The sequence below is a fragment of the Hyla sarda genome, chromosome 5 (assembly GCF_029499605.1).
Source record: "Hyla sarda isolate aHylSar1 chromosome 5, aHylSar1.hap1, whole genome shotgun sequence".
Taxonomy (NCBI): Eukaryota; Metazoa; Chordata; class Amphibia; order Anura; family Hylidae; genus Hyla; species Hyla sarda.
In genome coordinates, this window is record NC_079193.1 from 366259160 (window position 1) to 366286978 (window position 27819).

At 40.3% G+C, this 27819-nt stretch overlaps 1 protein-coding gene across 2 annotated transcripts in view; it reads left to right on the forward strand.

The window, feature by feature from the left end:
• Window positions 1-27819, forward strand: part of TG (thyroglobulin) — a 249246-nt gene that overhangs the window by 167091 nt on the left and 54336 nt on the right. For both annotated transcript variants that reach the window (XM_056522788.1, XM_056522789.1), the window contains exons 36-38: window positions 1517-1684; window positions 13914-14095; window positions 25035-25142. In XM_056522788.1, coding sequence (XP_056378763.1) covers window positions 1517-1684; window positions 13914-14095; window positions 25035-25142 — 458 coding nt within the window. The remainder of the gene's footprint in view (window positions 1-1516; window positions 1685-13913; window positions 14096-25034; window positions 25143-27819) is intronic.

Consider the following 27819-nt stretch of genomic DNA (forward strand, 5'->3'; position numbering starts at 1 on the left):
GGGGGCTACATTATTTTGCTTTTTTTTCCCAATATTTTTGAGATTTCTTTTTTTACTAACCATCCATGTTGATTTTTTTGTATTTGTTTTTTTACATTTTGGATTTGATCAGTCTCAAACAGTGTTTCTCAAGCGTGGTCCTCCAGAACCCCCAACAGGTCATGTTTTCAGGATTTCCTTTTTACAGGTGATATAACTGTGATGATGCCTGATCTACTGACCATAATTATATCACCTGTGAAAGACTTAGGAAATCCTGAAAACATGACCAGTTGGGGGGTCTTGAGGACCGCGCTTGAGAAACACTGGTCTAAGGCTGTGTTCACAATGACATGACTGCTTTCATGCATCTATTTGGAGTCTGACCCCAAAAAAATCCCTGGTGAGGAAGAAATTACTTTTATATAAAAAACGCAACCCTTCCAGTACTTATCAGCTGCTGTATGCTACAGATATACTACAAAAAAAAATTGTGAAGTTCTTTCCAGTCTGACCACAGTGGTCTCTGCTGGTCTGTCCCTGTCAGGAACTGTCCAGAGTACAACAGAGTACAAGCAAATCCCCATGGCAAACCTCTCCTGCTCTGGACAGTTCCTGACACGGACAGAGGTGTCAGCAGAGAGCACTGTGGTCAGACTGGAAAGAACTTCACAAATTTCTTTGTAGTATATCTGTAGTATACAGCAGCTGATAAGTACTGGAAGGGTTAATATTTTTAAATAGAAGTAATTTACAAATCTGTTTTAAATTTCCTGCACCAGTTGATTTGAATTTTTTTCCACCAGAGTACCCCGTTAAAGAGCCAACAAAATTAGGGGTTATAGTCAAGCCGTAATCTCCTCCAATAAAATAAAAGTAACCTCCATCATACATTTTGAACACGAGAACTTGAGTCTATAAATCATGGCTGGTACCAGTTAGCTCATTTACTATAAGTACTTATGAGGTTGTCATTTTATCTACTGTAAATGTGAGTCAAACATTGGAATTAAGAAACTTCTCTATACTTGACATATTCTGTTGATATATTAACACTCCTTTATATACAGCGTATGGCAACGTGGTCATCAACACAATTTCTCAGACACCTTGGTTGTTCATTGGGGATATAATATTTACATACATACCACCATACAACCAGTCTATGTCTAAAATCTATGTGGTTTAACCATAGACTGGATGTATGGATCTAGTACTTCAGTTCAGCTGTGGTTTATTAGATCTCTTGGTTTCTTATCCGCCTTGACATAGCCTGTAAAAGACAGAGTTATGCTACACAGTTCTTTAAGAAAATTTCTGATGCATTGAACAGGCACAGATATATTCGGAACTATGGTAAGAAATACACTTATTTTGGGTCTTGGACCTTTAATTTATTTGTTCAACTTGTGATATCCCTAGGGTCCATCTACTCATTCAGGTTAGACATGGTCTCAGACATGCCCTACAAACACCATTAATAGTCATTTTCACTTGTAACTTTAAATATATTCTCCGATTTTTATTGTATTGATAGCTTTTGGCTGTACGAGGACCATTTCAGACTTGGGGACCAGTGGTTGATGGTATTTACCTCCGAGATACACTGTCATACTTACTAGAGCAGAAGACCACCCAAAAGATAGACCTACTTATTGGTAGTTCTGAACATGATGGTTTAGTCGGCAGATCTATGGCAATAAAGGTAAGACACATTTTCCCAAAAATTGTCTGTGTATGGTTTGTATGTTAACTCCATCTGTACTAAAACTTTTTCATAGCTGTGTTAAGTTAAATTGCATACAGGCTGACATTATTTATGTTGGAGAGTGCCGTTAACGATGGACCTCCCCACTCTGGTAACATCAGGCTGCCGCTGCTTTGTTGGTATCTGACTGATTTGGAAAATACAGGAAACCCCATGCTTTAAAAAAAAAAAAAATAGATAAATAATTTTTTTTTTAAAGTGTGCGGTTGCCACCAAGCAGCAACAGCCTGACATTACCAGGGTGGACAAGGACCATTGTTGCTGGCCCTCCCGAGCCTAAATAATGTTAACCTGTTATCGCTTAGGCCCAGGAGTGCCATTTTAGATTCTTCGGGCCAGTTGGTACTGGCTTTTTCCCCGTACCCCTGTGGCATTGGATACTGTGGTAGTAATGGGTAGATAGCGATAACTGTTTTTGGCACTATGATTAAGCACTGGTATAATAATGGACACTGTCTATCAGACAGATTCTATTAATAAACCTGTAAATAAAATTTTAAAAATATATTACAGCAAAAAAAAAAAAAAAACACACAAACCCTTGTTAGGCATTTTATTAGAAAAAAAACAACAAAAAAGAAAAATCGCTGGTCATCAACATAGTCTGCAGAATCCAAAGTGGTCCTCAGATAACACTGAAACAAGAAGAAAACAGAAAAAAATGGTTGGTACATTTTCGTGCTCTCCCCAGAAAATGAGAGTGCCCACAAAGTTATGGCAGCTGTGTTCACACACACACACACGCACACACACCTTTTTTTTTTTAACATACCCTTAAAAATTAATTAATTAAATTAATTAATTAATTAATTTATACAATAAATAAATAAGCATGTTAAAAAAGTTGTGTGCGAGCGCAACATCACTTACCATATCCGGGTTCCTGTGCACAGTTTCTTCTGTAGTTCTGCCTCTAGTGACAGAAGCAAGAAGACTGTGCACAGCAACACAAACTGGTAATTGTCCAGCTCCCCACTATAAACAGTATACAGAAATCTATATAGATGGCTGTATATCATTGAAGTGGTTAACTAGGGATGCTCAGCATTGCTTGTTAACACTTCCATTGCTGAGCTGGCGCAGAGCACAATTAGCAAAGCATTGGGCACTCTATTTACTGATGTATAGACATCGCTGGATAGTGTCCCCAAGGAGCAGAGCATCCCTCCTTAAATCTTTCCTGGCTGGGCAGGGGGTGTACTATGTAATGGTGACTATGGTGTAATACAACAAAAAGTCAGTCTATGACACATGACCCCCTAAGATTTCAGATTTTTTTAACTATAGGTAATGAAATGGGGTAATGGTAATGAAAGATGGGGATGTGCTTGGCTTTTATGTCCAAACAAAACCTGCTGCTTTCTGGTCTTAATGTCAGAGCATGAGCAGATAAGACATGAATCATAGTCATGAGGATGACCAGAATATCTGATAATATGTTTATTATTTCCTATGGTGATAACAGATCACAAGCACCAGATACATTAATAGTGTAACATTTTACTGCCAATTTCTTGTAGAAGATAAATTAGTCATTATTACTGAAAAATCTTTTATCAATCCACCCCCTATAAAAATACATCCCTGTAAAATATTCTTCAGTCACCTTCTTCTGTATGTCTGAAGTGTATTTAGCCATTTCATATACATATCCTTCATGGTGAAAATACAACATAGGATGTGGCAGAAGATGTTGGTTGTTCTCTGTGTGTAAAATATAGTGCAAGTATAAAGAAAATAGGAAGGTTATAAAAGGAGAACATACGGATAGACCAAGGAAAACGTCTCCATATCAGGATGGGAAACTCACAGCAGTATGCCTAGACCAGTGGTTCTCAACCAGGGCTACGCGTACCCCTAGGGGTACGCCAAGGGTTATGCCGGGTGTACAGCAATTCGCTGATATATACGGCCATGCATTGGCCAGTATTTGTCAGCGCAGAGTGAGGATTGGACGCTGCAGGCACCACGGCAGCTCACTATATTGTACCGCGTCCGGAGCTGCGGTCCGGAGCTCACTATATTGTACCTTTACGTGAGCTGCAGTGGCTGCCGGACCTAACGTGTGACATCCCTGATGTTGTGCGGAGGTTCCGTCAGTGCGGCCCTCCGACTCCCACCGAACGGGATAGACACAGGCCTGGTAAGCATGTTAAATTAAGTGTTATTGTATGTATCTTATATATTGGCCCAGGGGGATCTGAGGGGGGATAATGGCAAAAGGGGATCAGAGGGAGTGGGGGGGGGGAGATAGTGGCAGTGGCAGAAGGGGATTTAAATGGAGGGGGGTAATCATTATCCCCCCCCCCCCCTCCATCTTAATCCCCTTGTGCCATTACTCTCCCCTCCCTCTGATTCCCTTTTGCCATTATCTGATTATGGCAAAGGGGGATCAGTGGGAAGGGGGAATAATGGCACCAAGGGATTACGATGGAGGGGGGAATAATGGCACAAGGGGATTAAGTATCACATTCGTATTGCATTAGAAAGTAGAGCACACACCATTATGAAATTAAGTACTTTTATGACTTATTTTGTCTGCGCGTACCCCTCGCGTGTAAGTTCCGCACAAGGGGTACCCGCGGACATACTTTCACCCTTTGGGGGTGCAGTTGTGAAAAAGGTTGACAACACTGGCCTAGACCATAGAAAATGTCTAAACCGATGAGAAACAAGAGTGTGTGACCTAAACCAAAGAAAACAAAATAACCAGGGATAAACAGAAGAATCATGGAGGGTGTGGGAGTGGATGAAGGTGATACCACTGATCAGTCACCCATCCCCTTTAGCTGATGTGGGGAACATCTGTTAGAGGCTGTTCTGATAAAACATATCATGATGACTCCTGAAGAAAATAATCACATTTGTTTATGTATGATACGAGGCTGTATGACAACCCATAACTGCAGCTGCCAGTGTACAGGGGGGACATTTCTCCCCTTCCATCTACAGAATAATGGGTTTGTTGATGAAGTAATTGTTCAGGCTGATAATGCATTTTGTTATAGAGTGAACAGAGTTACAACTTTCCTTCAGAGAAGATATATATCCCCTAATAACATCAGCAATCACTCCTTGATAAGACTGCATCATGTATAGCTGCTCTGTCACCGAAAGGCTAACTTCAGAAATTTAGGGGCCCCATACACACCTCAAGGCCTGTCCACCCAATCACTTCCTCAGAGTCTGCTCCAGGGCCAACTCCCAACTCCGCCTCTAGGTCCTGCCACAATCCATTATGGGGCAACAATTAGCACAGGGGGCCTACAACAATTATATAGGGGCAACTTCTACCTCTATAGTTGTTGTAGGCCCTCCTGTGCTAATAGTTTCCCCCATATAGTTGTAGAGCGCGGCCTTCAGACATATTGACTACAGCTGCCATATATACTTCTGTGCTCATTGCTTTTCTGGACCAGACCTGAACGAAACCTACTGCTATGGGCCATAGCAGTAGGTCCTCCGACCAGAGGAGCAGTGGAGCACAGTGCACAGAAGCTGATCAACACAACAAGTTACCATAGGATCTCGACTCCTCCAGACCAGGGTGACAACAGGATCAGGACAAGACCTCACCGGCAGCACTCTTCCATTACCTTGGGACCTGTGCTGCTTGTCAGCTGAAGTAAGGGGCATGATGTTTATAGCGGACATGCCTGTGCACGGCATGCTCGCGTTGTGGTGTCAGATGGGGTAATGTGTAGTTAACCTTATCGTGACGCCAGGGCAAGGTTGACCAATACACCACCTGAGGTAGGCCAGCTTCACCTGTGCCAGGCACGGGGCAAATAATCACTTGACGCAAGGTTACGGTTAACTGGCTTGCTTTACTGAGATTGGAAAGATGGTACAATCCGTTACAGCTCAGATTAGCATGAAGGAGTTACAGGGTGAACTTAGGGAAGCTTATCGGCTTTCTGGGACTTATAATTGATTGTGCCGTATATGAATGATTCAGCCCACGCTATACTTTAGAGACTTGGACTTGACTAACTTGCTGTCTTGACTTGTATAATATCCCCAAGACTGTAGGCTTACCGCAAGGCTTTGACTTTCACCTCGGTAGTGGAGTTAACTTGTAGTTGATGCATAGTTGCTGGACTAGGCCTCAGGCCTCCTTCAGATCCACCTCGCAGACAGACTTCACTCCTCACCTAACTGTACCTCAGCACTAAGAGCAGGAGCTCAAGAGAGAGAGTTGAACTCTGATCTATATTGGAGGAATTTAGAGAGATCCCATTGGCCGGATAAGTCACATGTTCACCTCTGCACACTCCCCTTAACAACAAGGTCCTTACCAACAAGAAATGTATGTACAAGTACATAGAAAATACATTAACCCTTATGTAACAGTACATTAGACTATGAAATATAGAGAGTTCTGAGGAGAGTAGGCCCATGATTGGCATTGAGCAGCATTTGCCACACAGGATGGGCAAGACAGAAGAATACCTTATTCTGTACTGGGTCACCTCAAATGAAAGCCCAATAGACTTCTAATGGATTCCGCACTCCCATTCACACTTCTGAATTTCTGCATGTGGAATTCAACCTCAAATGAAAGCCCAATAGACTTCTATGGGATTCTGCACTCTCATTCACACTTCTGCCTCAAATGAAAGCCCAATAGACTTCTATGGTATTCTGCACTCCCATTCACACTTCTGAATTTCTGCTTGCGGAATTCCGCTAGCTGAATTCCGCAAGCGGAAATTCAGAAGTGTGAATGGGAATGCGGAATCCCATAGAAGTCTATGGGTTTTAATTTGAGGCGAAATTCCACAAGTGGAAATTCTGCCGTGTGAATGGACCTAAGGGTAGGGTCACACATGCCTTATTTTGCTGCATATTTGCTTCTGCGTATTTTCCTGCCCTTTGAAGTCAATGGGTAGGAAAATACACAGCTGCAAATACACAACAAAATATGGCACCTGTGACCCAACCCTAAAAGCCAAGAACATCACAGGTCTCATTGAGATTGTTATTTTGCCAACTCCAGATCTGGAAAAACATTTGCCATTAATAAAATAATTTGCGTTACTGCGTTGGACATTTTCGTGAAGCTGAATGTTCCGCTCTTCGGTTGTGTCATGGTAACATTGCAGATTTAGTCACAGTTTTCAAAATAATAAAAGTCATAGAACAAATAAGACTGAAAGGATCACATGACCTTGTATGCCCTTATATTAGTTAATTTCTTCTGATAATGTGTTACTTTTATGGAGGTTTTTATTACTGTTTAATATAATAATAATAAAATATAATATTTAATATAAAGTTAATTCACAGTAAAATCAGACATTTTACAATGTTCTTATACATGTTCTCAACATTATCAAAATTTCTGATGAAAGGGAACAGAACACTCTTTATATTAAACCTCGTCCCCCAACTGCGATATTGATATACTTGTATCCAGTCCATGCAATGTTGCGTTATCTGATACATATCAGGAAATTAGAAGAGAGGTTTGTGCAGCTGCTTCTGTAGTGTTTAGCTCACAGAGCATTGTCTACACTGGATACAATGATATCACTTCTCAGCTGAGAGCAGGACTAGCTATGTACAATGTATCAGTCTGGAGTCCAGGCTGTTTAGCTCACAGAGCATTGTCTTGATGGATACAATTGTATCACTTCTCAGCTGAGAGCAAGACTACCTATGTACAAGGTATCAGTGTGGAGTTGAGGCTGTTTAGCTCACAGAGCATTATCTAGAATGGACATTGTCTCCAATTCTCAGCTAATAGCATGACTAGCTACAGCAGGGATCAAAAGTTTGGGCACCCCAGGTAAAAATGTGAATTAATGTGCATAAAGAAGCCAAGGAAAGATGGAAAAATCTCCAAAAGGCATCAAATTACAGATTAGACATTCTTATAATATGTCAACAAAAGTTAGATTTTATTTCCATCATTTACACTTTCAAAATAACAGAAAACAAAAAAAATTGCGTCTGCAAAAGTTTGGGCACCCTGCAGAATTTATAGCATGCACTGCCCCTTTGCAAAGCTGAGACCTGCCAGTGTCATGGATTGTTCTCAATCATCATCTGGGAAGACCAGGTGATGTCAATCTCAAAGGTTTTAAATGCCCAGACTCATCTGACCTTGCCCCAACAATCAGCACCATGGGTTCTTCTAAGCAGTTGTCTAGAAATCTGAAACTGAAAATAGTTGACGCTCACAAAGCTGGAGAAGGCTATAAGAAGATAGCAAAACGTTTTCAGATGTCAATATCCTCTGTTCGGAATGTAATTAAGAAATGGCAGTCATCAGGAACAGTGGAAATTAAAGCAAGATCTGGAAGACCGAGAAAAACATCAGACAGAACAGCTCACAGGATTGTGAGAAAAACAATTCAAACCCCACGTTTGACTGCACAATCCCTCCAGAAAGATCTGGCAGACACTGGAGTTGTGGTACACTATTCCACTATAAAGAGATACTTGTACAAATATGGTCTTCATGGAAGAGTCATCAGAAGAAAACCTCTTTTACGTCCTCACCACAAAAATCTGCATTTGAACTTTACAAATGAACATATAGACAAGCCTGATGCATTTTGGAAACAATTTCTGTGCACCGATTAGGTTAAAATTGAACTTTTTGGCCAGAATGAGCAAAGGTACGTTTGGAGAAGAAGGGGAACAGAATTTAATGAAAAGAACCTCTGTCCAACTGTTAAGCATGTGGGTGGATCAATCATGCTTTGGGGTTGTATTGCAGCCAGTGGCACAGGGAACATCTCATGAGTAGAAGGAAAAATTGATTCAATAACATTTCAGCAAGTTTTGGATGCTAACTTGATGCCATCAGTGAAAAAGCTGAAGTTAAAGAGAGGATGGCTTCTACAAATGGATAATGATCCTAAACACACCTCAAAATCCACCTCGAAATCCACCTCGAAATCCACGTAAACTGAAGGTTTTGCCATGACCTTCACAATCTCCTGACCTCAACATAATTAAAAATCTATGGATAGACCTTAAAAGAGCAGTGCGTGACAGACAGCCCAGAAATCTCAAAGAACTGGAAGACTTTTGTAAGGAAGAATGGGCAAAGATACCTTAAACAAGAATTGAAAGACTCTTGGCTGGCTACAAAAAGCGTTTACAAGCTGTGATACTTGCCAAAGGGGGCAGTACAAGATATTAACTCTGCAGGGTGCCCAAACTTTTGCAGACACCATTTTTTTTGTTTTCTGTTATTTTGAAAGTGTAAATGATGGAAATAAAACGTAACTTTTGTTGACATATTATAAGAATGTCTAATCTGTAATTTGATGCCTTTTGGAGATTTTTCCATCTTTCCTTGGCTTCTTTATGCACATTAATACAATTTTTTACCTGGGGTGCCCAAACTTTTAATCCCCACTGTATGTACAATGTATCAGTCTGGAGTCCAGGCTGTTTAGCTCACAGAGCATTGTATAGACTGGATATAGCTGTAGCTGGGAGCAGAGCTGGCTATGTACAGGTTTGCTGCCTTTGAAAGCAAAGATGTAAACAGAAAAAATTAAACCACTTTTTTTTTTAAATACAATGTTTATTACTACATACAGTCATGGCCGTAAATGTTGGCACTCCTGAAATTTTTCAAGAATATGTATTTCTCACAGAAAAGGATTGCAGTAACACATGTTTTGCTATACACATGTTTATTCCCTTTGTGTGTATTGGAACTAAACCAAAAAAGGAGAGAAAAAAAGCAAATTGGACATGTCACAACAATATCACAACAATATCCAATGTCACAACAATATCCAAACTCCAAAAATGGTCTGGACAAAATTATTGGCACCCTTAACTTAATATTTGGTATCATACCCTTTGGAAAAATAACTGAAATCATTTGCTTCCTATAACCATCAATAAGCTTCTTACACCTCTCAGCCGGAATGTTGGACCAATCTTCCTTTACAAACTGCTCCAGGTCTCTTATTGGAAGGCGCCTTTTCCCAACAGCAATTTTAAGCTCTCTCCACAGGTGATCAATGGGATTTAGATCTGGACTCATTGCTGCCACTTCAGAACTCTCCAGCTCTTTGTTGTCATCCATTTCTGGGGGCTTTTTGACATGTTTAGGGTCATTGTCCTGCTGGAAGACCCAAGATCTTGTACACAAACCCAGCTTTCTGACACTGGGCTGTACAGTGCGACCCAAAATCTGTTGGTAATCCTGAGATTTCATGATGCCTTGTACACATTCAAGGCCCCCAGTGCCAGAGGCAGCAAAACAACCCAAAACATCACTGACCTCCACCATATGTCACTGTAGGTGCTGTGTTCTTTTCTTTGTAGGCCTCATTCCGTTTTCGGTAAACAGTAGAATGATGTGCTTTCCAAAAAGCTCTATCTTGCTCTCATCTGTCCACAAGTCGTTTTCCCAGAAGGATTTTGGTTTACTCAAGTTCATTTTGGGAAAATGTAGTCTTGCCTTTTATGTCTCTGTGTCAGCAGTGGGGTCCTCCTGGGTCTCCTCCATAGTGGGGTCCTCCTGGGTCTCCTGCCATAGCGTTTTATTTCATTTAAATGTCGACGGATAGTTCGCGCTGACACTGATGCTCCCTGAGCCTGCAGGACAGCTTGAATATCTTTGGAACTTGTTTGGGGCTGCTTATCCACCATCCGGACAATCCTGCGTTGACACCTTTCATCAATTTTTCTCTTCTGTCCACGCGCAGGGAGATTAGCTACAGTGCCATGGGTGGCAATCTTCTTGATAATGTCAATTGTTGGTATTTTCCACAATTCTTGTTCCCAAGTCCTCAGACAGTTCTCTTCTCCTCTTTCTGTTGTCCATGCTTAGTGTGGCACACACAGACACACAATGAAAAGACTAAGTGAACTTCTCTCCTTTTTATCTGCTTTCAGGTGTGATTTTTATATTGCCCACACCTGTTACTTGCCCCAGGTGAGTTTAAAGGAGCATCACATGCTTGAAACAATCTTATTTTTCCACAATTTTGAAAGGGTGCCAATAATTTTGTCCAGCCCATTTTTGGAGTTTGGTGACATTATGTCCAATTTGCTTTTTTCCTTCTTTTTTTGGTTTATTTCCAATACACACAAAGGGAATAAACATGTGTATAGCAAAACATGTGTTACTGCAATCCTTTTCTGTTAGAAATACTTCATTTTCTTGAAAAATTTCAGGGGTGCCAACATTTATGGCCATTTACTGTCAAATAATGTTGCAATTTCCCTTGTGGCTTCAGCTTCCTGATGCTGATCGGTTCTTGCAAATAATGGATTAGATGAAAATAGAAGCTCCAAACCTCAGGCCTGCAAGTGTTCCTGACTGATAAAACAAAATGTACTGTACCGGGCAGTGAGGCAACCTTCCTATTGTTATACTGGATACAATGTTTAGAAGCATTCAAAATATCTCAGAGGAATCAATAGAGTTCATACAGCGTACATAGCTTCATACACTTGAATGTGCCAATATATGGTACCCCTGTAGGTCAATGTATATACAGGTGATAACTCTGAATACGACATGATCGAGCATGACTGCTCTCTGCCAAACCAACAGCTATTAGGAGGGGTCTCAGTATAGGATAAATGTGCCCATATTACTGCTCTCTATATAAAGGAACATACTATCATACTTCCCCTCTTTGTATGAGAATATACCTACAATAATATTGCCTCCTACGTACAAGAATATAACTACTATAATACTGCTCCTATATACAAGAATATTACTACTATAATACTGCTCCTATATACAAGAATATAGCTACTATAATACTGCCTCCTATATACAAGAATATAACTACTATAATACTGCTCCTATATACAAGAATATAACTACTATAATACTGCTCCTATATACAAGACTGTAACTACTATAATACTGCTCATATATACAAGAATATAACTACTATAATACTGCTCATATATACAAGAATATAGCTACTATAATACTGCTCCTCTATATAAGAATATAACTACTATAACACTGCCTTCTATATACAAGACTATAACTACTAGAATACTGCCTCCTATATACAAGAATATAACTACTATAATACTGCTCCTATATACAAGAATATAATTACTATAATACTGCTCCTATATACAAGAATATAACTACTATAATACTGCCCCTATATACAAGAATATAACTACTATATTACTGCCCCTAAGTACAAGAATATATCTATTATAATACTGCTCCTATATACAAGAATATAACTACTATAATACTGCCTCCTATATACAAGAATATAACTACTATAATACTGCTCCTATATACAAGAATATAACTACTATAATACTGCTCCTATATACAAGAATATAACTACTATAATACTGATCCTATATACAAGAATATAACTACTATAATACTGCTCCTATATACAAGAATATAACTAGTATAATACTGATCCTATATACAAGAATATAACTACTATAATACTGCTCAAATATACAAGAATATAACTACTATAATACTGCTCCTATATACAAGAATATAACTACTATAATACCGCCTCCTATGTACAAGAATATAACTACTATAATACTGCTCCTATATACGAGAATATAACTACTATAATACTGCCCCTATATACAAGAATATAACTACTATAATACTGCCTCCTATATACAAGAATATAACTACTATAATACTGCTCATATATACAAGAATATAACTACTATAATACTGCTCCTATATACAAGAATATAACTACCATAATACTGCCTCCTATATACAAGAATATAACTACTATAATACTGCTCATATATACAAGAATATAACTACTATAATACTGCTCCTATATACAAGAATATAACTACCATAATACTGCCTCCTATATACAAGAATATAACTACTATAATACTGCCTCCTATATACAAGAATATAACTACTATAATACTGCTCTTATATTCAAGAATATAATTACTATAATACTGCTCTTATATACAAGAATATAACTACTATAATACTGTCTCCTATATACAAGAATATAACTACTATAATACCGTCTCCTATATACAGGAATATAACTACTATAATACACCCTATATACAAGAATATAACTACTATAATACTGCTCCTATATATAAGAATATAACTACTATAATACTGCTCCTATATACAAGACTATAACTACTATAATACTGCTCCTATATACAAGAATATAACTACTATAATACTGCTCCTATATACAAGAATATAACTACTATAATACTGCTCCTATATACAAGAATATAACTATATTCTTGTATATAGGAGCAGTATTATAGTAGTTATAATCTTGTATATAGGAGGCAGTATTATAGTAACTACTATAATACTGCCTCCTATATACAAGAATATAACTACTATAATACTGTTCCTATATACAAGAATATAACTACTATAATACTGCTCCTATATACAAGAATATAACTACTATAATACTGCTCCTATATACAAGAATATAACTACTATAATACTGCTCCTATATACAAGAATATAACTACTATAATACTGCTCCTATATACAAGAATATAACTACTATAATACTGCTCCTATATACAGGAATTTAACTACTATAATACTGCTCCTATATACAGGAATATAACTACTATAATACTGCTCCTATGTACAAGAATATAACTACTGTAATTTTTCCATGGTTCCCCGATATTACTGCTCCCATCCTCTGGTGCAGTTTTTTCTTTCTGGTGCCGAGGCCTTATACATCCCACTTCTGCTCGGCCTATCACTGGCTGAGATGGGATATCACTGTGGCTGGCGATGAGCCGTGCCGTAGTGTGACGCGTCAACCAATGGCAATAAGGAAGAAGACCATAGCGGAGGACAGAAGCAGCAATACCGCTGCACCGAGGGAGTGGGGACAGGTAAGCCCCAGTTTTTGTCTTATATGCCAGTAGCCTGGGGTTAATGAAAAAAGGGAGTACCCCTTTAATGACCGGGTGAGTGCCACCTCATTTTCTATATTATGCTTTTGATAAATGATCGGAGCTGCAAGTTCTGTCACTAGACCAGAACCGTAGCACATTTTGTACCCGGTGTCATGGAGGAATGTGCTGCGAGTTCTCAGGCTGGAGACATGTTTCTCAGATATTTTGAAATCCAGAGCTTGAACTTTCATTATTAATTGATATCATACTGCAAAATATTCTAACAATGTCTGTCCCTCCCCAACAGAGGTTTGAAGAAGCTGAAGGAAGAGGTGAGAGCAACATGGCCTTTTACCAGGCGCTCCAGAACTCCCTAGGAGGAGAGGAGATGAACCCACAGGTCCAGGCGGCAGCGGTGTGGTACTACTCCCTCCAGCATTCCTCCGATGACTATGCCGTGTTTTCCAGAGCCTTGGAGAACTCTACACGGTCAGTAAAAAAAAAAGTTCCCGTACCACGGTGTCACCAGCACTTTCCATAACGTAGTCTCTAGAGCAGTGTTTTCAAACCAGGGTGCCTTCAGCTGTTGCAAAACTACAACTCCCAGCATGCCCAGACAGGTGTTTAGTAATTTTGCAGTACACTGCCGTACATTATCTCAGTATTGCAGTGTCCTGTACAAGCTAATAAGTGATCACATTGTAAAGTCACCCTAAGTCAGTGTTTCTCAACCAGGGTGCCTCCAGCTGTTGCAGAACTACAACTCCCAGCATGCCCAGAAAGCAGGTGTTCTGTAATTTCACAGTACACTGCAATACATTACCTAAGTATTGCAGTGTACTGTACAAGATATTGAGCGAAACTACAACTCCAGTTGTTGCAAAACTACAACTCCCAGCATGCTTTGCAACAGCTGGAGGCACCCTTGTTGGGTAACACTGCTCTAGAGATAGCTCAGACCCCTTTATCGCTGCTCTGTAAATTCATGGTGTTGCTCTACTCACATGTATCTTTAAAGGAGTATTCCGGGATTTTTTTTTTATGTGGCTATGCTACAGGGGCTGTGAAGTTAGTGTAGTCCATAATATAGTGTTTGTACCTGTGTGTGACGGTTTTCTCACAATTCTTCTGTGATTTTCACCCCAATATTTATTTTTACCAGCATACAAAATGACTGCTGTCTTGGAATTTTTCCCAGCTTGCAATGCGGCCGAGACCTGACATCACTAGTCAGCTGATGACAGGGAGCCTGTCTGCTTCAATGGGTGGAGAGATCAATCTGCAATTAATGCAACAGCTGTAGGCACCCTGATTGAAAACCACAGGTCTACAGCTCATTTATGTTTCAATGGGTGGGGTAGCTGATGTGTGGGAAGGAGGAAAATGGCATCATGGGATTTGTAGGCAAACAAGAAAACAGAAAACAGGAAATACAAGTTCACAGAAAGCTAGCCACAGTGTTATGGTAATCTCACAGCATAGCCATTTAGCCCCAAGACAAGCACAGATCCTTCCTAAGCATGTCCATTACTGTCTGCCAGGTACGTACTAAAATCATCTTATGGTGGAGAACCCCTTTAAGGATTATAGAGGATACTAAGATACTAAAACTTTCTTTTAGCATTTGATTTTTTTTTACATTTGGAGACACTTGCACTTCAGGAATTACATTAAGAAGCCCCAGTATCAGTAGTATTACCCCATATAGTCATCCTATACTGAGGTTTCACAATTTTTCTTCTGCTTTCGTGGCTCATAGTCGGCTGTAGATCCAGTGCAGACACAGCTGCACTTACACAACCTGGGCCTGGATTCCCCTCAGGGAAACTTCTTCCTACAATATTACTACTGGGACTTTTCAGGACTATTTCAGTCTCAGACAAAATGACTCCAGGAACTGGAAATTCTTAGAAGTTAGTGGATATTGTCAAAAGTTCCTAGAATCAAAAATGGACTAAAAAAAAAAAAGATTCAGCAAAATGTTTTTTTTTCTTTTTCTTGGTAATTTGGTGGGTGCTAAAGAATTGTGGCCTGCACAGTGGATAAACCAAGTTTTCTTACAAGTTTTTGGCATGCTGGGATAAAGCCATGGCGTCTTCTTATTCCTCCGTGTGCATATTAACACTGACAGGCATCTACCGACAACTAGGGATACCTTATGCTGCTTCATTTTGGTTTGAATAAGCCTAAAAAATGGGCGAGCTGTAATAGTTACCATGGGTTACCACATGTTGCCATAACTGAGCCCTTTAAAACTACTTGAATACACTCCTAACAGTGTTAAACAGGGGTTTAGAGCTGTTAGGCAGTGTTATAAACGTATTAAAGGGGTACTCCGGTGAAAACCTTTTTTCTTTTAAATCAACTGGTGCCAGAAAGTTAAACAGATTTGTAAATTACTTCTATTAAAAAATCTTAATCCTTCCTGTACTTATTAGCTGCTGAATACTACAGAGGAAATTCTTTTCTTTTTGGAATTCTCTCTGATGACATCACGAGCACAGTGCTCTTTGCTGATTTCATTATAATAATAACTCTTTATTTATTGTTGTCCTTAGTGGGATTTGAACCCAAGGCCCCAGCACTGCAAGGCACCTACACTACTCACACTACTGAGCCACCATGCTGCCCTTAGCATAGATCTGCTATGCACGGTTGCTAACATGGACAGAGATGTCGGCAGAGAGCACTGTGCTCGTGATGTCATCAGTGTTCCAAAAAGAATGGAATTTCCTCTGTAGCATTCAGCAGCTAATAAGTGCTGGAAGGATTAAGATTTTTTAATAGAAGTAATTTACAAATATGTTAACTTTCTGGCACCAGTTGATTTAAAAGAAAAAAGGTTTTCACCGGAGTACCCCTTTAAGGGGCCAATTTAATTGCCGGTTCGAGTCGAAACGAGCCGAACCGAACTTGCGATTTCAGAAAAGTTTGCCGAGTCCAGTGAACAGAAACTTTCAAAAGATTTCTCAACCCTACTCCCAATTGTCTAACAGCCAGACCTCTTCCATAGGCAGCACATTTTCAGGATTTTCCTTATCTTTGTCGTGCCCTCCTCCTCCCCAATCCCATCATCTATCCATTGGGAATGCATGTCCTCCAGACAACGGTATTCTCCCAGTCACCCTGTTGTAGTGCGCCTCAAATTCTACCTGTAATAAATCCAAAGAAGGGGCAAAATAATACCAATATATTTCAAGTCGAGTGTGTTGGTAACTAACAAGAAATCCTATATACACACTGGAACTCCAATTCTATACATAAGTAATAAACTTTATTGAGAACATCATTAAATAAAAGCAATTAAAAAGGACAGTATAGCCAGACAAATACTGTCTGGCTATACTGTCCTTTTTAATTGCTTTTATTTAATAATGTTCTCAATAAAGTTTATTACTTATGTATAGAATTGGTGTTCCAGTGTGTATATAGGATTTCAAATTCTACCTGGCCAAGTTTTTGGTGGGACCGGCTCTCCCATAACATCTTGTGGGCTGCACGGCCTTCAGGCAACTAATGGGGTGTGCCCAGCCAAGCTGGCATGTACCTAGTTGCCATTATTTTGCTGAGACAGCTGTGACCTGCATGCCATGGTTGATACATCAGCCAGGGGCAATAAATGGCCCAAAAAAATTTGGCACCATTGCATTAGTGTGATTCCCCAGCCAGGCCTGGGCAACCTGGTTGGGACAAAATTGTACAAATTTTTAATGGTTGCTTTTGCAACCACCCTGCGGCCAGCCAGGGCTGCTGGTCAAAATGAAATTGACTTTCTGGCAAACCTGCTACTTCCAGACAGGTCTGGGCCACCTGGCTGGGGCAAATCTCAAATTGATTTTGAAGGTTTCTCAACCTGCTGCTGTACGCAGACTACTACAAGATCCTCCAGTAAGCCGCTATGACATGTTCTAGGAACCATATCATTGAATTTTTATTTTTAATTAAAAATTATATTCCTTTTGGAACACACGCTGACTGCAATGATGGAAGGGGGGATGGAGAAAACTTCACATCTTGATGGCAGCAGTATTGATTTTCTCCTTGTGGAGGAGAAGTTGGATGAGGAGGTAGTGGGACCTGAGGAGGAGGATTTGGATATGGACTCTATGGAAGAGAGAGGGGACGAGGACCTTACTCAAGGCAACACTGATGAGGACAAGGAGAAGCATGACCAACCTTGGCAGTATGGGACAGAGGTGGAACAAGCTGGGCACTCAGAAAAGCTGGCAAGGATGGCTAGGTGTATACTTTCCTGTTTGCACAATAACAAGCATATTGTGGGCTTGAAGGGAAAAGAGGAGTACTGGATAGCCACACTCTTAGTCCCTCTGAATAAACCCAAAATGGGGGAATTTTTCGCACCTTCTGAGAAGGAGCTACACAGCCAGTTTACCACGGCTGTTCAGCAACAAACACCTGCTTACCGGGGTCCAGTTTCCGCTCTCCACAGAGTCAATGCTCCACTCCCTCTTCCAGCACTATCCCAGCAAGAGGCAGGAGCATCATCAGCAGCAGGGGTGTCATCTTAACGTTTGACCACATGATGGCGAAGTTTCCTGTATGCTCCCCTGACATGAGTCAACAAAGGGATGTAATGAACACTATTATTCGGAGCAGTGGATGGAGGATTAATTTTATATCATATTTACAATTGGTCACAAGGGTGACCACTAGATCCTAAATTTACCATCCACCTTTAACATAGAACATAACTTTTATTGTCTCAATTTAAGATTAAACAGTTTTGGCCTATCTTGACATCAGACCCGTTGATATCTGGTCTGGTGGGTGAACGCCCACAGATCACCTATCGACGTGGTAGAAACCTAGGTGACAGATTAATACATAGTCACTTCACACCACCATCAGCCAAAGGGACCTGGCTTGATCGGAAAGTGGTAGGAACGTATAGATGTGGTAAATGCAAAGGCTGCGAGTACATTAAGGTGACAAAATATCTACAGAGCCCACATAATGGACAAAGATACATTAGTCGGGATTTTGCTAATTGCAAAACCTCTAATGTGATCTATGCATGCCTATGCCCCTGTCCCCTTGTATACGTGGGAAAAACTAAGAGAGAACTATGCCGTCGCATATTAGAGCATATAGGAGACATTAATCATCAGAGAGACAAACCCATCTCTAATCATATGAGATCTGTACATGCGTCTACACCTTGTGCTATCTCTTTCCAAGTGTTGGAGGTAGTACACGCTAATGTAAGGGGTGGCGACATTGATCGTCGCCTCCTGCAAAAAGAAACTCAGTGGATTTACAGATTGGGGACTGTATCCCCTGGGGGGCTGAATGAACATTTGTCATTTACCTCTTTTATTTGACAATACACCCGAATAGATGGCAATCCCTTTATCTGGTTAAAATTTGCCCTCCCTTCTTTCTCATATTGGGGAGTAATCCCCCATTCCTTTAGTAATTTTTGGTCATCAATTAATACATATATACGTATTTACTATATGCTGATAGCTAGACCTCCCTCTTGGATTATCATTTTTAAGATTGATATTTCATCAGAATTAACTATTATTGACAGCTTATCTAGAATTGTCCCCCCTTTTTTTTTTTTTTTTATCCTACTATCATACTAAAAAATAGGGACTTACTGACTGACATCATTGTCTGGTCAGTCTATCTTTTTTAACTTTTGTTGTACTTTAAGTACATCATATATAGCAGCGATCATCCACATAACAACACCAATTTTCCATCTTTATGCAAAACATTAGCTCCAAATATAGGATTGCACAATTTGTGTGGCTATGGAATTAATATTTGCTTTATTTACATGTCACATACCTTCCGGAACCCATTTCCGGTATTTGGAACGCTCACGTGACCTAAGTAGGTCACGTGATGCGTCTCTGGATTGTATTCAGTTCCTGTCTGGAGGCGCGGCTATACCGCGCATGCGCCATAGTGCCGCATCCTCGTAAACGCACGTGACCGCTTCACTGACATTTACAGATCAGTGACGCGCTACTTGCGCCCGGCGTCTGACGTCACATTATGCGCCACTGGCTCTGACTGGTCGCCAGGCAAGATGCGCACTATTTAAAATCAGCTGGTACACTCTGTTTAACACATCTGAGCATATCGCCAGCCCAGTAAGACCGGATGCCCTAAGTGTACCATCGTCTGGGGGTGCTAAGTATACCTGCTGCTGGGGTGCCATTACACTCCACTAGCCTTTCTCTATATCTTTGAATATCTTGAATATCTATGCCAGCCATCCAACATTTTTGTCCTAGTCTGTGATTTATTGGCTATATTCAATATACCTGCCAGGCTAGGCACTTTATGTATGTATGTTTATTTAGTGGTAGCTCCTATCGTGTTGCTATCATTGTGTGTAGTGCACCCATCTACTAATGCACTAACACTAAGTTACCCCCTGACTTATCTCTGACCAATTACAACTACTTCATGGTACCTAGGCATATTTTCTGGTAATGGTTAATGGTGATATTGTCTATTACGTCACCACTTGTATCTACTGTAATAATCCAGAGTACTTAGGTATATGTATATTTTTGCATCTATATCTATGCTAGCAAATTGTGCAAAGAAAAACTATATTTTGTTGTTTGTGTACATGTCTGTAATGAGTAAACATCATGGCTATTAATAGCCTCTACTTTGCAGAGGGCACAATTTATTATATGTGGCATACCTCATGCACCTAGTGTACATCCCACACTAGGAGGGCAAATTTGGAGGAATTAGCTACTATCTGGGTCTGGTTCGCTGCGCTCTTAGGGAATACTTGGTCATCATAAGTGCCCTGTCTTTTAAATTGGTGCTATCACTATCACTAATGTTTATGTTTGGTGCCACGGTTCTCCCTGATGATCCTGTTTAAATTTGACAGGTGAAACGCGTTGGAGTTGGGTTATTATTTTTTTGATTGTTTTTGCACTATTGTGGTTATCACACACACTTTGTTTTTGGAGCCTTGGGTTGTGCAGCCCTATCCCCTTCTATCTATTGTCTCATTTTGTTGTTTTTTCCCCTCACTTAGTGAGAGCAGGGAACGTCACCGTGGTTGAGGCCACCCTGTTAAGGAGGTGGGTCCCTCAAAAGGCAGGGAAAGAGGGATGGGTTTATTTATCATAGCGGGCACATATCCCTCCATCTCTCTAATCCTTGAACTATTTCATTGTTGAATAATCATACATTTACATTTTCTAATACAGAAACTTAGTCGCTCCTATCTTAGATTATCCATCCATATCTACTATAGACGTGGTTCAATTATCTATCCTTAAGATTTGGGTCTGCACACCCCCGGGCTCCCTAGCACTATTTAGCATTAAGTATCACATACCTTAGTTCAATTGTCATCTTCTAATTTTAGTCTGTAGTACATTAAAAGTTATATTTTAAACAATATTTTGTATTGATCATGAGGACGACTACTCGGTGACTTTTCTTGCTTAGATCCTCTTGACATCTATCATTACGATAACATAGGATCACATAACTATGTAAGTGATTTCCTAGTCGGTGATAACCCTCAATTTAAGATTAAAAACATTTCCACCAAGATCACTCACAGTATGATTCAGGACCTGCAAGACTATGCTTGCTACGTATTGACGTACTGAAAGAGAATTGTGGCTGCAGTCCACTATATTATCTATATATTACTGGAGTGTTGGTGGAAATTATTAAAATCGCTGACGCAATTGCCTGTCTGACGTTTCACCATATCAGTGGCTTTGTCAAGGACTAAGTATATGGTAAATGTAGGATCTAGTGGTCGCCCTAGTGACAAATTGTAAATATGATCAAAGGGATGAAAAAACCTTAACAACCAAGTTCAGGCCTACCTTAGCAGTGCCCTTTCCCTGACAGACACCTTGAGCCCAGACCCCATGGCCTTCTGGCTCACCAGGATAGACCATTGGCCAGAACTTGCCCAGTTTGCCATGAGTGTTCTGTCTTTTCCACCCTCTAGTGTGGCTTCAGGAAGAGTGTTCAGCTCAGCAGGAGGCATAGCCACCCCGAAGCGAACAAGATTGTCAGCCAGCAGCGTGGAGAAACTTACTTTTACTACAATGAATCAGGCATGAATCAGTGAGGAATTTAAACCTCCTGTGCCAGATGCCACCGATTAGGCAATTACCACCCCCTGCTGCATGCTAGTGACATAAGTCCGCCATCTCATGCTGTACGCTAGGGACATCTGTCCACCATCTCATGCTGTATGCTAGTGACATCTGTCCGCCATCTTGTGCTATAAGCTAGTGACATCTGTCTTCCATCTCATTCTGTACGCTATTTACATCAGTCAGCCACCACCTGCTGTACGCTGGCTACTACCCAAATCCACCATCACCCTACTTCCAGTCAGGACTACACATACACAACTCATCCTCCCAGAAAAGGGATAATTTTTGTGGCTTTTCATACAAGAGCTATTTCTTCTTCAGTCTTCACTATTTTAAAACGCCAATTCTGTTACTACTCTCAAAAAAGGGATTATATTTGGCACCCTGGGATGCAGCCACAGCTTCTACCCATGCCTCTGTATGCATATTAACACAAGCAGGCATCTACCAACAACCAGGGATACTTTATGCATCTTTTTTTTGGTTTGCATAAGGCTAAAAAATGGGCGAGCTGTAATAGTTACCATGGGTTACCGCAAGTCGCCATAATAGAGCCTTAAAAACACTTTAAAACTACTTGAATGCACTCCTAACTGTGTTGGGCAGGGGTTAAGAGCTGTTAGGCAGTGTTATAAACATGTTTAGGGGCTTATTTCATTGCCTGTTCGAGCCGCACTGAACCGAACTCACGATTTCCGAAAAGTTTTCATAAGTTCACTCAACTCTAATAGATAAATAGATAGATATGAAATAGATAAGTAGATAGATAGATATAAAAGAAAGATATGCGATAGATAGATATGAGATAGATAGATCGATAGATAGAAATGAGATAGATAGATAGATATGAGATAGATAGATAGATAGATATGATATAGATAGATAGATAAATAGATCAATAGATAGAAATGAGATAGATAGATAGATAGATATGAGATAGATAGATATATAGCAAGGAGAACTGCAGCATGCCAAAATGGACAGTGAAAAAACAAGGTGTTTATTCCATCACAACAGATGCAACGTTTCGGTCACCCAATGCGGCCATTTTCAAGCATGCTTGAAAATGGCCGCATTGGGCGACCGAAACGTTGCATCTATTGTGATGGAATAAACACCTTGTTTTTTCACCGTCCATTTTGGTGTGCTGCAGTTCTCCTTGCTACCTAGTTACCTGATGCCTGGGACCCGGCTATTCTACTGCGTGCACCCATCTCATTGTTTTCTTAGGAGAGCTGCCCTATGCTTGTTTTCTAGATAGATAGATAGATAGATAGATAGATATGAGATAGATAGATATGAGATAGATTGATAGATAGATATGAGATAGATAGATATGAGATAGATAGATATGAGATAGATAGATATGAGATAGATAGATATGGGATAGATATGAGATAGATAGATAGATAGATAGATAGATAGATAGATAGATAAATAGGAGATGGATACATATGAGAGATACATATGAGATAGATAGATAGATAGATAGATATCCACTCCAAAAAACAAGAAGCCGCAGCACTCCAGTAAGGGGAATAAGATTTATTGACCCAACATCAGGAACTGTTCCTGATGTTGGGTCAATAAATCTTATTCACCTTACTGGAGTGCTGCGGCTTCTTGTTTTTTGGAGTGGATGTCTATGGGACCCTGGACCTCGGACCTTTACCGCCTGCACCCGTCGCTCTCTTTGGAGGTTGTGCTGCTCTACCCTTTTGCTTGTCTAGATAGATAGATAGATATGAGATAGATAGATATGAGATAGATAGATATGAGATAGATAGATATGAGAGATAGATATTGGAATAGATAGATATGAGATAGATAGATATGAGATAGATAGATATGAGATAGATAGAAAGTGAGATAGATAGATATGAGATAGATAGATAGATAGATAGATAGATATGAGATAGATAGATAGATAGATAGATAGATAGATATGAGATAGATAGATAGATAGATAATGCCACACCTGGCATTAGATGTGTTGATATTTGGCCGCCAAGTTGTGGCCACAATAGTTCACTATGAAACAAGTCAAATATCCCGGAAATTTCTCAGATAAAGTCGTCTTTTCTTCATGCTGGGGATGGGTGTCCATTCTCTTTCCCATATGGTGTATAATAACAGGGTAACCGTGTACATAGACTTAGCATATACTTTATCTGCCAGAAAAAGAACTTTCTAATAGTTCCCTTGTGTCAAATGATCCCTTTATATAGATGAAGTAACTTTATAGGGTGTCATCTATACATAGAAATGCACGTCCTCAAGCTCAGCAAGAATGGAATGTCTGATATCATGTACAGACATTAAGCGAATCATCCCCTGTCTGCGCTTGATACTACGCCCGAGGGCACTCCGGGGGGACGTCAGCCATCTGAACAGGCTTCACTGAATGTATCATGAATGTATCATTGTTATATCCTAGAAAGCAAATCAGGATACCGGGAGCTTCTCATATCAACTAGGGGTGTAGAGGTGATGAGATGACTCCCAGCTGGGACTTGTAGTCCTACGGAATAGCAAGCCAAGGCCACGGTAGCTGGAGTGGGCCTCCTACTTTAGAGCATGCTGCTAGTGCACATACACATTGTACTCCCTGGGCACACCTATAGTGTAGTATATTTGGCAGGGACGTGCACAGACATTTTGGAGGGCAGGGGCTCAAGTAAAAAGGGCAACACTCCCTCCCATAGACTTGCATTGAGAGGGCGGAGCGTGACGAACACTGAGCAGCAGAGTACCCCTTTAAGAGCTTTTTTTTTAAAGGGGTAAAAAATGTTTAAATCAACTGGTGCCAGAAAGATAAACAGATTTGTAAATTACTTCTATAAAAAAAAATCTTCATCCTTCCAGGACTTATCAGCTGCTGTATGTTCCAGAGGAAGTTCTTTTCTTTTTGAGTTTCCTTTCTGTCTGACCACAATGCTCTCTGCTGACACCTCTGTCCATTTTAGGAACTGTACAGAGTAGAAGCAAATCCCCATAGCAAACCTATCCTGCTCCAGACAGTTCCTAAAATGGAAAGAGGTGTCAGCAGAGAGCATTGTGGTCAGACAGAAAGGAAACTCAAAAAGAAAAGAACTTCCTGTGGAGCTTATAGCAGTTGATAAGTACTGGAAGAATTAAGATGTTTAACTTTCTGGTACCAGGTGATTTAAAAAAAAAGTGACTATTTTCCAGCGGAGTACCCCTTTAAGCTGATCATTTGTTGCCTTCCTGAAGTTCAGTGTTTTTGTGGCTCCTCTACAGAATGCCCTATTGATTGTAATTTCCTTCACTTTCAGAGACCACTTCATAATTTGTCCTGTGGTCAAAATGGCCCAACACTGGTCTGTGAATGGGAAGGGCCGCGTATACATGTACTATGTTCCTGAGACCTTCTCCCAGGGCAGGTAAGTCAGCATATATATATATATATCCAGTGAATAATTTTTGTATATCTTGGTACCTAACTATTCTGTGATAAAAGAAGTAGCCAGACACCAGCGACAACAGAACAAAAGGAACAATTTTTTACTGTGACAAACGTGATAATAATACAGTCATGGCCGTAAATGTTGGCGCCCCTGAAATGTTTCTAGAAAATGAAGTATTTCTCACAGAAAAGGATTGCAGTAACACATGTTTTGCTATACACATGTTTATTCCCTTTGTGTGTATTGGAACTAAACCAAAAAAAGGAGGAAAAAAAGCAAATTGGGCATAATGTCCCCAAACTCCAAAAATGGGCTGGACAAAATTATTGGCACCCTTAGCCCCTTAAGGACCAAGGACGTACCGATACGTCCTTGGTCCTGCTCTCCTGATATAACGCGGGGTTACACAGTAACCCCCGCGTCATATCACGGCGGACCCGGCGTCATAGTGAAGCCGGGACCCGCCTCTAATAGCGCGCAGCGCCGATCGCGGCGCCGCGCGCTATTAACCCTTTAGCCGCGCCGCACGCTCAGAGCTGAGCCGCGCGGCTAAAAGTGAAAGTTGCTGGCTAGCTCAGTCGGGCTGTTCAGGATAGCCGCGGCTAATCGCGGTATCCCGAACAGCTGACAGGACAGCGGGAGGGCCCCTACCTGCCTCCTCGCTGTCCGATCGCCGAATGACTGCTCAGTGCCTGAGATCCAGGCATGAGCAGTCATGCGGCAGAATCGTTGATCACTGGTTTCTTATGAGAAACCAGTGATCAATAATGAAGATCAGTGTGTGCAGTGTTATAGGTCCCTATGGGATAACAATGATCAGTGTGTGCAGTGTTATAGGTCCCTATGGGAATAACAATGATCAGTATAAGAGATCAGTGTGTGCAGTGTTATAGGTCCCCATGGGAATAAAAATGATCAGTATAAGAGATCAGTGTGTGCAGTGTTATAGGTCCCTATGGGAATAACAATGATCAGTATAAGAGATCAGTGTGTGCAGTGTTATAGGTCCCTATGGGAATAACAATGATCAGTATAAGAGATCAGTGTGTGCAGTGTTATAGGTCCCTATGGGACCTATAACACTGCAAAAAAAAAGTGAAAAAAAAAAGTGAATAAAGATCATTTAACTCCTCCCCTATTAAAAGTTAGAATCACCCCCCTTTTCCAATAACAAAAAAAACACAGTGTAAATAAAAATAAACATATGTGGTATCACCACGTGCGGAAATGTCCGAATTATAAAAATATATCATTAATTAAACCGCTCGGTCAATGGCGTGCGCGCAAAAAAATTCCAAAGTCCAAAATAGTGCATTTTTGGTCACTTTTTATATCATTTAAAAATGAATAAAAAGCGATCAATAAGTCCTATCAATGCAAAAATGGTACCGGTAAAAACTTCACGGCGCAAAAAATGAGCCCTCATACCGCCCCATACACGGAAAAATAAAAAAGTTATAGTGGTCAGAAGATGACAATTTTAAACGTATTAATTTTCCTGCATGAAGTTATGATTTTTTCCAGAAGTGCGACAAAATCAAATCTATATAAGTAGGGTATCATTTTAATCGTATGGACCTACAGAATAATGATAAGGTGTAATTTTTACCAAAAAATGTACTGCGTAGAAACGGAAGCCCCCAAAAGTTACAAAATGGCGTTTTTTTTTTTCAATTTTGTCGCACAATGATTATTTTTTCCATTTCACCATAGATTTTTGGGCAAAATGACTGACGTCATTACAAAGTAGAATTGGTGGGGCAAAATATAAGCCATCAGATGGATTTTTAGGTGCAAAATTGAAAGAGTTATGATTTTTTAAAGGCAAGGAGCAAAAAACGAAAATGCAAAAACGGAAAAACCCCCGGTCCTTGAGGGGTTAACTTAATATTTGTTTTCACACCCTTTGGAAAAAATAACTGAAATCAGTGGCTTCCTATAACCATCAATAATCTTCTTACACCTCTCAGCCGGAATGTTGGACCACTCTTCCTTTACAAACTGCTCCAGGTCTCTCTTATTGGAAGGCGCCTTTTCCCAACAGCAATTTTAAGATCTCTCCACAGGTGATCAATGGGATTTAGATCTGGACTCATTGCTGCCACTTCAGGACTCTCCAGCACTTTGTTGACATCCATTTCTGGGGGCTTTTTGACGTATGTTTGGGGTCATTGTCCTGCTGGAAGACCCAAGATCTCGGACGCAAACCCAGCTTTCTAACACTGGGCTGTACAGTGCGACCCAAAATCCATTGGTAATCCTCAGATTTCATGATGTCTTGTACACATTCATGGCCCCCAGTGCCAGAGGCAGCAAAACAACCCCAAAACATAATTGATAGAGATGAGCGAATTCACAGTAAATTCGATTCGTCACAAACTTCTCGGCTCGGCAGTTGATGACTTATCCTGCATGAATTAGTTCAGCTTTCAGGTGCTCCGGTGGGCTGGAAAAGGTGGATACAGTCCTAGGAAAGAGTCTCCTAGGACTGTATCCACCTTTTCCAGCCCACCGGAGCACCTGAAGGCTGAACTAATTTACGCAGGATAAGTAATCAACTGCCGAGCCGAGAAGTTCATGACGAATTGAATTTACTGTAAATTCGCTCATCTCTAATCATTGGTACTGTGTTCTTTTCTTTGTAGGCCTCATT